The sequence below is a fragment of the Lepeophtheirus salmonis genome, chromosome 1 (assembly GCF_016086655.4).
Source record: "Lepeophtheirus salmonis chromosome 1, UVic_Lsal_1.4, whole genome shotgun sequence".
In the NCBI taxonomy this organism is placed as follows: Eukaryota; Metazoa; Arthropoda; class Copepoda; order Siphonostomatoida; family Caligidae; genus Lepeophtheirus; species Lepeophtheirus salmonis.
Window position 1 is genome coordinate 17,723,354 of NC_052131.2, and position 12,773 is coordinate 17,736,126.

General features: G+C 30.9%; 1 protein-coding gene across 2 annotated transcripts in view; it reads right to left on the minus strand.

Moving 5' to 3' along the window:
• The window catches only part of LOC121119425 (band 7 protein AGAP004871), a 47,142-nt gene extending 36,428 nt beyond the window's left edge, over positions 1–10,714 (minus strand). The window contains exons 1-2 of one of the 2 annotated variants that reach the window (XM_040714089.2): positions 10,240–10,714; positions 9,559–10,010 (exon numbers count right to left, since the gene is read on the minus strand). In XM_040714089.2, the coding sequence (XP_040570023.1) occupies positions 9,559–10,010; positions 10,240–10,272 (485 nt within the window). In that variant the 5' untranslated portion in view covers positions 10,273–10,714. Of the gene's footprint in view, positions 1–9,558; positions 10,111–10,239 lie in introns of both variants that reach the window. The other variant, XM_040714096.2, reaches the window with a different exon arrangement.
• Positions 10,715–12,773: the final 2,059 nt, after the last annotated feature.

The following is a 12,773-nucleotide window of genomic DNA, read 5'->3' on the forward strand; positions in this document are numbered from 1 at the left end:
ATCTATCGAACACTAGAGTCTAAAATCTGTCAAATAAGCATCTCACTGTAACTTTTTACTTACTACGTATTAATTTTAAGTTAATTTTTTCATTTTGCATAGAAGTCTGTAATTTCTTCCTCTTTTTTCAGCGTAAATTCATTATTTATCATCCTTATATGAGATAGTTAAGTATATTATTTTGAAATATTCATGTAGTTATTTCTCTATTATCATTGTTTTCCCTCTTTCAGATCGAGGATCTCATCAAGTTTTGTTTGTTTTTCAATAAAAGCTGAAGGTTCTAACTTACATAACATTATTTTATTTCATTAGAAAACCACACGAAATACTCTATATTCAAGGCCATTGTTAATATACAATATAAACCCAAGACACGATGAGATGCGAAGTTGAGACACTCAAATTGTTCTTTAATACATGGACAAACACACGTTAAAATGGATAGTGATGTAAATCGTGTGTATTTTTGAACCGGTCCAATTTTTTTGGAATTTGCAATCTGAAGAATGAATTTTCTTTCCCCTAGCTGTTGTCATTATTATTTAACTTCCTTTTCTACTTCATTTATTTATATTCAAAACCTGAATGAATATTGGTGTGTGCTCATAAAAGACGAAGAGTAACCTTGATAAATTGTTGTGAAGTTGTGATTGTAAGTCCTTGTTGAGCTCGGAGTAGAATTGAGGATAGACAACGGAATATTTCTTGGCAATGCCCTTGTTGATTTTCTTCTCCCTCTCATTCCTCATCACAACTAGTAGTAGCTGATATATTGATACGTCATGACACCTAAGCTTTCAAATTGTCAGGTTTACCAAATTTATTTTCGGTTTCTTTTATTTTTACGGTTTTTATCTCAAGAAATGGAATATCTTGAAGGCAGAAATTATTTTCACAGAGGTCAGAATAAGACATTTCGGTGCTGTGTTAATGAAGATCCCTTTGATTGTGTACGCGTTAAGATTTGAAGGAAAACTAATGAAGGGTTATTAATAAAGCTCTTTACATTCTTCGATGTCATTTCAAAACAATCTAGATACATGATTAATGTACAGGCTGTTAACTAAAAAAGTAAAATGCATATTGCCGAGGCAGTACTAAATTAGCCTTCCTTTCTATAACCACATTATGTTTGTATCAGCATTTTAATTTTTTGTTATGTTGTTATTTTCATCTTTTTCCCCTTTTGCTCCTATTTTCATCAAATCATCTTTATTTCAATGCCCTAAGGCGTTCATATTTACATTATAGTACATATTATAAAAGATGAGTATTTTTGAAGATATTTGAATCAAATTCATATTAGCGTTTGGATATATGTATTTAGATACAGGGTGCTGCTAGCTGTATTTAAAAACCACCACGATATTTTTGTATAAACTAATCATCCAATTTTAATAAAAAACAATGACAAGTGAGAGCTGAATCGAACAAATTGATGTCAATAACCGCCTCAACTCGACCTCAAAAACGTGAGCAGATCTTAATGACAGTCTCCTCTGGCAGATTCTGGAATTCGTCTTGGGCATCATCTCGTATTTTGTATTGCAGGAGGATCTAATGTTGGGTCGCTTAACTGAGCCCAACATAAAGAAGTCCATGGGATTAAGGTCTACTTCCAACAAAGTCAAAAAAAAAATATCGATGTTTTCTTTCCGGTGTGGTATACAGCTGAGTCTTGCAATCATCTCCAGACTCTTCGAGTTCCTCCTGACTCTCCAGACAAAGGGCATGTCTAGGTTTAAGAAGTTTGTACTCTCAACATTGGCTCGTACGACGCTGATCGAAAAAAGGGCACTCTGTTTTTCCACGGTTGTGGAATAAATACTTGCTTGAACAATGCTATTTTTTTTTAAATGACGCCAAACACTTCTGGTTAGCTGTCAATTTAACATAGAACGTCCTGCCTGAACAGTCAGGGGCGCTCAAAATTCCTTGTTAAAAAACGGCCGTAACCTAAAAATATTATGTTCTTACTCGTTAGTATTCCCAATTTTGAACATTCATACGGAATCAGCATGTAAGGCGCACAATGGGAATCTCTGTAAGCACTGTTAAGCTAGTAATGAACACAAAAAAATCTTAAACAAAAATCCAGAAAAGGATGAATACTCTTTTTTATATATCATATACATATATACTGCCCGATATTTTATAGACATATTTCGGTTAATTATATACTCTGTATTCATATCTATGATATAAGTTGAGACACTCAGAAATGTTAGCAAAAAATACGAACCTTCATTCAATTTATGAGACTTCATTTTGGGTGCTCTCGAATATGATCTATCTACTTGATACTTTTTCATTGTGACGAAGCATTTTTTGTTACTTTAAGTGCAATTTGCTCCACTTCCAAAGGATTAATATCAGAAGCATTCTTGTATTTTTATAACGAGGTATAACTCATTCTTCTTTATTATTTCTTAGCTATGCAATATAAAAAATTATTCCCACTTTACGTTTTAAATGTCATGGAATCGTAATTTTAATACATACCACAAATCTTATAAAGAAAATGGAAGAAATCACCTCCTAAAGGAGTCCTTCTACTTCTAAATTTATAGAACATGCTTGCTAATTTTATAATGGTAAAATTAATCATTTTCTTGATGGGGCCCAATATATATCAAACAAAAATGGTTTGCCTTCAATCTAACTCTGTATCTCTCATACAATATCTCAGTCACTCGACCCCTTATCCATGCAAGATCTTTACATTTTGAGAAAAAATCTTTTTGGGACACTTTTTTAATTTGACAGAAAAAAACATTGTCTCTCCACCAGAGTTTTTCCATAAATGTTTCCAAAGAGTAAAGTGTTCGTTATGGTTCTGATCATTGCATGAAAAAATCCAGTCAGTTACAATTTATAGCAGACAATATTCCCTTCACTGAAGTATTTTGGCCCATAAATTCTCGTTTTTTATTTATTGATATTATATGTATATTGTATTTTTCTACATTCAAGGACCTGTAATCTCCAAATCTGTCAGTTTCTCAAACTCTTTACGAAAAAAATTAAAAACTATCGCTCCATCAAATCTCCCTACCACACATTGTTATTCTTTAAGAGCTCCTCGAGGAAGATCAAATTAAGATGTTCATTGAAAATCATGCCAACATAATCAAAGTTTATTTTTATTGACATCTCTGTCACAAATTTCAATTGAAGTATTTTCTTTCTCGAAATAAATTAATAATTGCTCAATGCAAGTATAGTCCAGCTTCAATTTAGCAAAAAATAATAATAATTCTATTTTTTTTTTGTTTTGTTTTGTTTTGTCAACAGCCTATAGATACCTTTTAATAAAAAATTAGCTAATTCTACGAATCTAGTTACAAACTTAGTTTATCTTCTGCATTTAAAATTAAAAGATGGCTGATAAATAAAAACTGAGCTTCAATTTTTCTAATTGATTAAATGCTTTCCTGCTCCTCACCGTCTATTTGAAGTATGTATGTAATTAATGAAAATATCAAATTATTTTTTACTTTTTAACAAAAAAAAATATATTAAAGAAGAAGCTTATTATGAAAAGATCGCATCTTTTTTCTTTTGGAATAATAGTAGTTTTTGGCACCGGGGAAATTTAATGTGAGATTTGCTTTAAAAAAAAGTATTGTTTTAATCTGTAATGTATGTGACCTGGCAAAGAAGATTTTATTATCATTATTGTGTCTATCACTTTGTACCTTTCATAGCTTTCTTCTTATGACAAGCTTTGTAAAGTCGAAAGAAAAAGTTTTTTAGATATTTATTATTATTAAATAACTCTGGAAAATTTCTTCTTTTTCTTACATGTACAGATATGTAGGGACATACTAGTGTTGAGACTCAGTCTCAGACCGAACTTTTTATTTGTTCCGTGTTATGTGATTGTGTTTAGAGCAATTTGGACTGATATTTCGGTGTTCTAGATCGCGATCTCAGAACAAAAACCACAATGTATTTTTTTTCCATATCGTGGACCAATTTTTGGTCTCAAGAAATAAACCAACTTTTTCAGTTTCAATTTATAGACCTATTTTTCCGCTTTCAATCTATGCACCCATTTTCCTTACTGTCCTGATTTACGAGTTATACAAATATTACATATGCAACACATTTAACTTTTATATTACATTATTGTAAGTTGATGTTCACAATTTTGAAACACACATGACGTCATCAACTATCCATATACAGTATCCGTCCGGACCGAATTATATATAAGACCGATCCAAACCATTTCTTCTTTTTTTTAAGACCCTTCCAGACCAAAGTTTTTTAATGACCGAAATAGTTTGGTCTGCGAAAAAAAACGTAAGGGCTTCACAACGATCTATATATTTCAAACTACAATCCAACACTTATATACAATACCTACATCAAAAATAAAAGAAAAGAGAAGAAGAGGGGGGAATTGAAGGTTGGGTTTAAATTGTTGAGATAAAATCAAATTGTTCATATCTCTCTACCTATTTATTCTTTTTGTGGAGGTGGTTTGGCCTTTTTTTTCTTTCTCTTAAGCCTTTTTATTGAGTCATCAAGAAACTATTCTCCCCATCTTCTTTTTTATTTTTTCAAGTCCTTATTCCCTTCTTTTATTTCTAATACATAGTGATGCATAAAATAGGTTCTGCCACTATGTAAAAATGAAAGAAACCATAAATGAATGGGTAATCCTGACAGTTTGAAGAATGTTTAGGAGGAAAGCAGCTTAGTTGTCATGACGTTTTATTAAACAAGCTGTTACTCTCCGTCTTCCATGAGCACATACATTAGTTATTTCTTAATTATGCATAATGTATTTCCCGTCTATACGTAAAAATAAAAGAAACCGAAAATGAGCATGGTAATCCTGACTATTTGGAGAATGTTTGTGAAGAGAGCAGCTTAGTTGTTACAGTATTGTATTAAATCAGTTGCAAGCATCCTTGAGATATCCAACTCCATATCTTTCAAGGACATGAACGAGAATTAATCTAATGGTGTCCCTAAATTATACTTTGAATCCAACAAGGACTTACATTTATAACTCCAGAGAAACCCTCATTGTTACTCTCCGTCTTCCATTAGTAGTGATAAAAATCGTGTTTATTTTGGGGCAATTAAAATAAAAGAAACCAAAAATCAACATGGTAAGTAGGACAATTTCAAAAATGTTTTGAAGGAGAGCATCTTGGTTGTCATGACATTCCATTAAATCGGCTAGAACAAGGGAGGAGGGATAGAGAAATAAAAAAAGACATTTGCATGAATTACTCCGATGTCGATCCTCAATTCTACTCTGAGTCCAACAAGGATTTATAATTATAACTCTGCAACAAATCCTCAAGGTTTTTCTCCATCTTTTATAAGCACACAAATGTTGAATCAGGTTTTTGTATATAATTGTATTTAGTAGAAAATGAAGTTCACTCCTAAAGAGTAAAAAATGAAATCAGAAGAGGAAAAGAAAATTAATTCTTCATTTTACCTAATTTAAAAAACGGGTATTCTAAAAATACACTGGATTTTCATTTCTATTCATGAGTAAACACACTAGTTATTACTGTAGACTTTGATGTTCTGTGTTCAAAAAATAAAGAATAACATTAACAGCTTTGGAAAAAAGGAAGTTTGTTCAGATTTCCAACTAAAAAAAGCCGCTTCTACTTTCTAGGACATATTTTATACATCTCTGTTAATACATCCCCAACAAGTACAAAATAGTAGAAAGATAAATATTAATTACAGAAAAATTTATTTTTTTGTACGTCGATAAACAATGAAAATTATCTTTGTAACAGTCATTTAATATTTATATGGCCTTCCAATAAAAAATTGAGAATTTTTTTTTTTACATCATCTACATGATTTAGTGTTCTTATTTGCCAAAAAAATATTCTAATTATTTATTAATCCTTTTTAAAAAAATGGCCATTCATTGAGAGTCTCATAAATTTGTCATTTTTTATCACAATGACAAAAATAATAGTTTTTTGTCATTGTGAAGACATACAACTTCATCAAAAAAAAAATCACATTTAAAAAAATTAATACTTTAAAAGTTATTGAATAATTGCTATTTGAAAATATATATTTTGAAAGCTATCAAAGTTTATTCACAAGACACAAATAACTAACAAATTTTGTCATTATCTACAACTGTTGCACTTGTCTCAATTTGATCATAGGAAAACGTACTTAGTTTTAAAAGATTTAACTTGATTTTAACAAACTAATATGTAGACCACTATCATAGTAATAAAAGGTAAGAATAGTTAAGTTGACCCAAAAAAGGAAATATTGATATGACTAGAATCTTTAAAAAGAGGGATTCCCAACGTGCTATGAAATCTCCCGTCCCTTGAATAATGCTGAAAACAGGATGGTTGCCATGGAAATTTAGAATATAGGAGCCAATAGATAGACAATGTTAAAGAAATACGTTGCAGATTACTAACTGACAAGATGGTCACATATTGTCATTTACTATTAAAGTTTAAAAAAGTCATCAGCAAACACGTGTAACCATATATTTTTTGACATATTAATTAATATTTATGTACACGTCAAGAATCACTCTAAAACTTATGATCAAATTATTTTGTAACCATGACTGCGTACGTCAAATGACCAATAATAAGTTTTCTATAATTCAATGATATAATTAATCAACATAAAAATCATAAAAGTTTAATATATATAATTATATTTATAGGTATGTGATCAGCTTTAGAGCTTCTTTGATTTTTGTTTCTTTGTTTTTTGAGTATTTCAATCATTTGTTATGGTTTGACACCATTTTTGAATAATAAAAAAAAACAAAAGTCCATATACAAAAATAAACTGATTTTCATTTAAAACCATATTTTGGAGATTTTCTTCAGTCAAGAATGAGGCTTTAGTTTTGTTATTTCTTTGAACGCCAAAGGGATTCAAGTGAAAGATAATACAACTTTTTTTATCGCAAGAAGAGTATGGCTGTGCAGGGGGTAATATTGATTTACTGAGAATTGAGACAAAGATATCAAAATACACACTAAAGCAATTTCATTAGTGCATCCATTTTGTTAAATAATTTTTCTCTGTTTCATGTACAATGTGAGAGAAAATAAACTTAAATGACTTTGATAATAATTTACGACATCTGGGAAACCTTTTTTGAGTATGGCTAAAGTAAACAAATAGAGTACTTCTATTTTTTCTTTTTCCTCCAAGTTTTGCTCAGATACCGTAGAAAGTGAATTCCCACTCTTCTTCGGGTTCAAAATGACCGAAAGGAGTTTGCAGATATTGTTAGTATGTCCATGGTCACTGTTTATGTCGTAAAAAGAGAATGAAGGATAAGTGCACAAAACAACCTGCCACCATCACGGTATTAGGGGTAATCTACAGCGATGGGATGAGGATACCCCTCTACTTTTTCAAACAAAGACAGTCTGTCGACATGGAAGCCTACTAAAAGATGTACAACATCTTACACTGGTTGAAAATCAACTATTCCAAAGGTAATTATATGTGGCAGCAGGATGGAGCCCCTTGCTATACAGCGAAGAAGAACCAAGCCTTCCACAAGTCCAAATTTGCAAAATTCTTTGCCTCCGACTTCTGGTTCCATCATCTTCCGACCTCCACCCTCTAGACTATTATTAGTAGAGCACTGTGGACAGCAAGTCCATCAGCACCCACCACAACAGTATTGACTAACGCAAGCCAGCCATCAGGGAAGTATGGGAGGTCCTGCCCATGAAGGATATTGCCTCAGCTTACTCCTCATTTCATTGACGTGTCGATACTATCATTGCAGCTGAGGTAAAGTTATTTGAATACCTCCAGTAATAGTTATTAAATTACGAATTTCAAATTCAAAAGTCCAATAAATTATAAAGTATTGGCTGTATAATAGAGCGGGTTTTTTTCAACTTTTTTTCAAATTTTGATTACTTCCAATGCGGAAAAGTTTTTATATGCTGTGTAAATAACCTATGTAAAATTCCATTGTACAGCGAGTTCATTTTTAGGATGCACATCTCGACAAAATTAAGAAAAAAGGCTTGAACTCTTAACTTAGTAAATATTGATAGTAAAAAGACATTTGTAGTTATTTAGAATTATATTAAGTAGATAGACATTTTCTAACATATAAGAAGTTTTTGTCTAAAATTGTCTTAAGGAGCAAAAAAAGAGAAAAAGTTAGGAAAATATAATAATTAAAAAGGAAAGATCAAATTTGTTTTCTCGATTTGCTCCACTGGGTAGCTATAAAAATACTTTAATAATAATTTTTATTGGTTAGAATAATGTCTATCATAATTAATAAATGCAAATCAATGATTAATGCTGTATTTTAATGTTTATTGAGAAAATAATGAACTTTGTTTCTTTTCAAACTTTGAATGAAATATGTGCTACCTAAAGATGACATCGTAAGGAAATTTAGCACAGGTTAAAAAAAAGATTATTTCCAGCCACCCTGTATAAGTACACAAAACAACCTCGAAACCTTTATATATATATATAATTCCATTGTATGTCAAAGTGTAATTTAAAGTCATAATATGCAATTATACATAATAATTACAACCTAATTCAAAAGAGGAAATGTTCAACTTAATGAAACTTGTTACGAATATAAATTATGATATTGCGACAATCACCAGTTGCTCTTCGCCTACTACTTCTCTCTCTTTCTTTCTTTTTCTCTTTTACACACACAGAGAGAGTATTGTAGGTAAACTTCCGTGTAGAGTCATACATTTGACTAATCTAAGTATATGCACATATAACCATTTGTCCATGTTTTGTAATTATCAACAAAAAAACTATTTAATCAATATGTCATTTTAAATATATTACCAAATTAATGATCATTTAGACTGCTCAAATAATGGTAGTGAAGAAAAGGATTCATATAGGTAAATGTATGGTCGTGTGTCTAACAAACTACAAACGAAACTTTTTTATAAAAATATAAAGGAAAGCATAAATATACTCATTTTTTTATGAATATAAATGAAGTTTGTCTTTTTCATATAGTATGAGTTTATTTGAGAAGAGAAGTAAAGAAAGCTTTATTTATGCTATTATTATGTTATATGTAATATATAGTAGATACAATAATGATGTACAGAGTTTTTGAGTTCTTATTTTCATAGATAATAGTTATTTCTAGCAATTTTTAATTTAATTTAATTGTACGAATTGATAAAAGTCAATTCGTCCATTTTTTTTTTTTTTTTTTTTTTTTTTGCCTTAGAGAAACAAAAAAGGGAGAAAAAAGGTGTACCAACATGGTGAGTGGGAGAAGGATGATAATCATTTTTTTTTTTTTGGTTTCTACCTTTTTTTTATTTTGGGTGGTAGAAACTCGTTAGTTGGTTCTCCTTTTTTCTTTTCTATTTTTATTCTCTTTCTCCTACATTTCTCTTTCTTTTTGGTTCACTAACTAACTACTCCTGGGTAGTTTGTTTGTCCAACAATGTATTTTACAAACCCTGTTCTGAAACCCTCATACAATTATGCATATGATTATAATCATTAGTTAAGTAGAATAAAATAAATGAGCAATGCTTGATTGATTACCTGTAATTATCTATACAAGGCAGTATGAAAAATAGACCAGGCCCCGAGGCTCCTCCTTTTTTGAGTCTTCCTAGTCGAAAAATAACTGCTCTCTCGTACTCCTGGACGACCTTAATGCAATAACAAAGGGAGAAGGGAAGAGTAACGAGGGCGAGAAATAAGGAAATGGCGCTGAGGAGAAGCGTTCCAAAGCGGGAGATATCATCACTTCGAGAATGCACTCCTGGGATCGCTAAACTATCCAAATTATTCATGGGATCAGTATTCACGCTTCCTTGTTGAGGCGGAGGTGGGGGCGGGGTCTGTCGGACCATTCTTACAGTTGATTGTTGCTGCTCGGGAAGGACTTTGGATCCGTCCAAGAGTTCCACGTCAGGAGGATACGGGGAGGAAGAACTCGCGGCACTAGGAGCACTTGGCAATAACTTTTCACTTGAACCAGCTGGGATTTGCTATATATATGTATATGTAGAAGAACGAAGGAATTTGTAGATGACACGGGAATTAGTAGTGTTGATGGATTAGAAGGGACTCATTATCCAATCTCGTACTCTGCAGATATTAGCTATTACATTTTTTGCAAAATTTAAAAAAACTACTTCAAAAAAGAACACAAATCAAAGCAAAGAGATTGGATAATGAGTTGTAGAGTAGGTGATCCTCTCTGGCTGAATCAAGCACCTGTATCAAACTTCCGTGATTATCGTCCATCATATGAAACCCCCCTCCGACAGCTCAATCACCGATCTTTAAACTATCTAGAAGGAGATATTTAGAGCCTCTCGACTCAGCATTAGATTATTGATCATTTGCATCACTCCTCCGGATTGTTGCTACCACACAACAGAGCAAAGACACAAAAACAGCACACAAGGGACTCTAAATATACATAAAATACCTCTTCAACTTTGAAGGGAAAACAGAGTATGTATACAAATATTTAATTTTTTTATTGAGTAAGAAATCACGTTATATAGTTATCACTTTAGTGATAAAGTATTCCCGACAACTGCAGTCATATATTTAACCTCTCTGAAGCACGTAGCGCTACTGACAAAAAATATATATATAATTTTTTTAAATATATTTTCACAGAAAAAAAAAAGTACACAAAAAACGCTCATCTCTTTACAGCCATGACAGCCTCTTTTTTCTCTACCTCTCTTTCACTTGTTCTCCGTCCCTCTCTTTCTTTGCCAAGGCCTCTTCCTTGGAGAAGAGTCTTTCACTTATCCTTCTTCTCTCCCTCCTCTTCTTTGGGAAGAAAGTATATATTATAACAACATATATGTGATAGGGAATGCGAAAGCTAAAACCATGAAGAAAAAAACAGGAGAAGAAGAAGAGAGATTTTTTTCTTTTTTACTAAAAAGAAAAAACTCGTGGATGCTTTTATATATATATCTACAATTTTTTTCATTCCCAGCCTTTATTCTGGGTTTCTTCAAAAGGCAGATTTATGTACTTTTTTTAGATTATCAGAAAAAATATGCGTGAATTATTTCTCGTACTCTTTACAACATATATACATAAACTAAAACGGCAGAGAAGGGTGAAAAAAAATGTGTAAATAACATATCATATTTGCATATGAATGGAAGTCTCCTACAAAACTACTGCTACTAATACTAAGATTTAATGGAAATTATTTATCAATTAGGACCTTTACAATAAACAATGTAGCAAAACGTACCTAAAAAAAATAAACTCACGAGCAATGAATGTTCGGAGAATAAAAATTCTTTTTTTTATCTGCGAAATGGAAAGGAGATGGGAATTTTTTTTCCTTTTTTTTTTCCTCCTTTTTTTTCTCTTTCTGAACCTATTTATTTTTTTAAATTATCTCTTGGGTAATGGCAAAGTGTGCTTTATTATGATTAGTCTTATCAGTAGTTGTACTTAGTTACTCACATTGGAAAGCAAATATCCTTGTCCAATTCTCCTATTGCTACATTTCTACTTTTACACACACTTATTTGTCGGATTCTCTTGCCCTTCTTTTTAAAAATAATAGATATGTTAGGGAATGAGTTTATTTTCATGGATAATTTCCTGGGCAAAACATATAAGCCCCAAACAAACTATAATGTTTTACAAAAAAAAAAAAAAATCCAGGAACATGGGCTCATAAAATATTTATTTATCTATGAAGGGATAAAAGAGAGAACACACATATAAAAAGATGTATTGAATCTATTAGAAACAAAAAGGAGATAGAGTCATAAATTGAAAAGGATTGATTCTCTATACTGCTTAAGAATATCTCATAGCAATTCTATAAATCTCTTGTAAAAACATTATCTGAACAAATAAAGTTGTTCAATCCGACCAAAAAATATAATATATACAGAGGTATCCGCAGGAATATATATCTATTTTTTTAGGAGGGGGGGGGGCATGGTTTTTGGAATTTTTTGGAAAAAAATGCGAAAATTAAGCCCAAATCTCAAAAATTGAGGGCTGTGGACAAAAAAATTATAAGATTAAATTTTTTCAGGGGAAAGATTTCCAAAAACCTATAGTAAAAAAATAATAAAAATAAAAATTTAATTTTTTGTCAATAAAAATTTGTAAAATCCAAAGCTGTTCACAAAAAAATCAAATTTTTGGGGAAAAATTCCGAAATTAAATTTTAAATATCAAATTATGTGAAAAAAAATTTCCAATATTAAATTTTTCGAAGAAAAAGTTCAAAATTTCATAGTTCCATAGAAGAAATTTAAAAATTCAAAGCTGTTCTCAAAAAGTTAAATTTTTTGGAAAAAAAATTCTAAAATTAAATTTCAAAAATAAATTTTTTTTTGAAAAAAAATCAAATGTTACAATTTTTGGAGATGAATTTCAAAATTCATAGCTATTTTCTTTGCACTATGTGTACAGATTAAGGCCGTGGTTTGATGTAGGAGATAAAACCAGAAATGACAAAATTTCTTCAAGGAACGATATCACAACACATAAAAAAAGATTACTTATTATTATTATTATTTTTGGAGCTAAGAGGCAAAATTGTAATCTTTTGTAATCTGTAGGCTCACATCAAAAGAATAGATAAAAGTTAGTACAACAAAAGATGGCTCTAATTTTGGAACATTACTCTGATCATTTGAAGAAATAGTTGTGTTGTTTTTTAGTCGTTGGACTTTTAGAAAGATTAAATTTATAGTCCACTAAAATATATATATATACATATTTTTTTTCGTATATGTGCGTTGTCA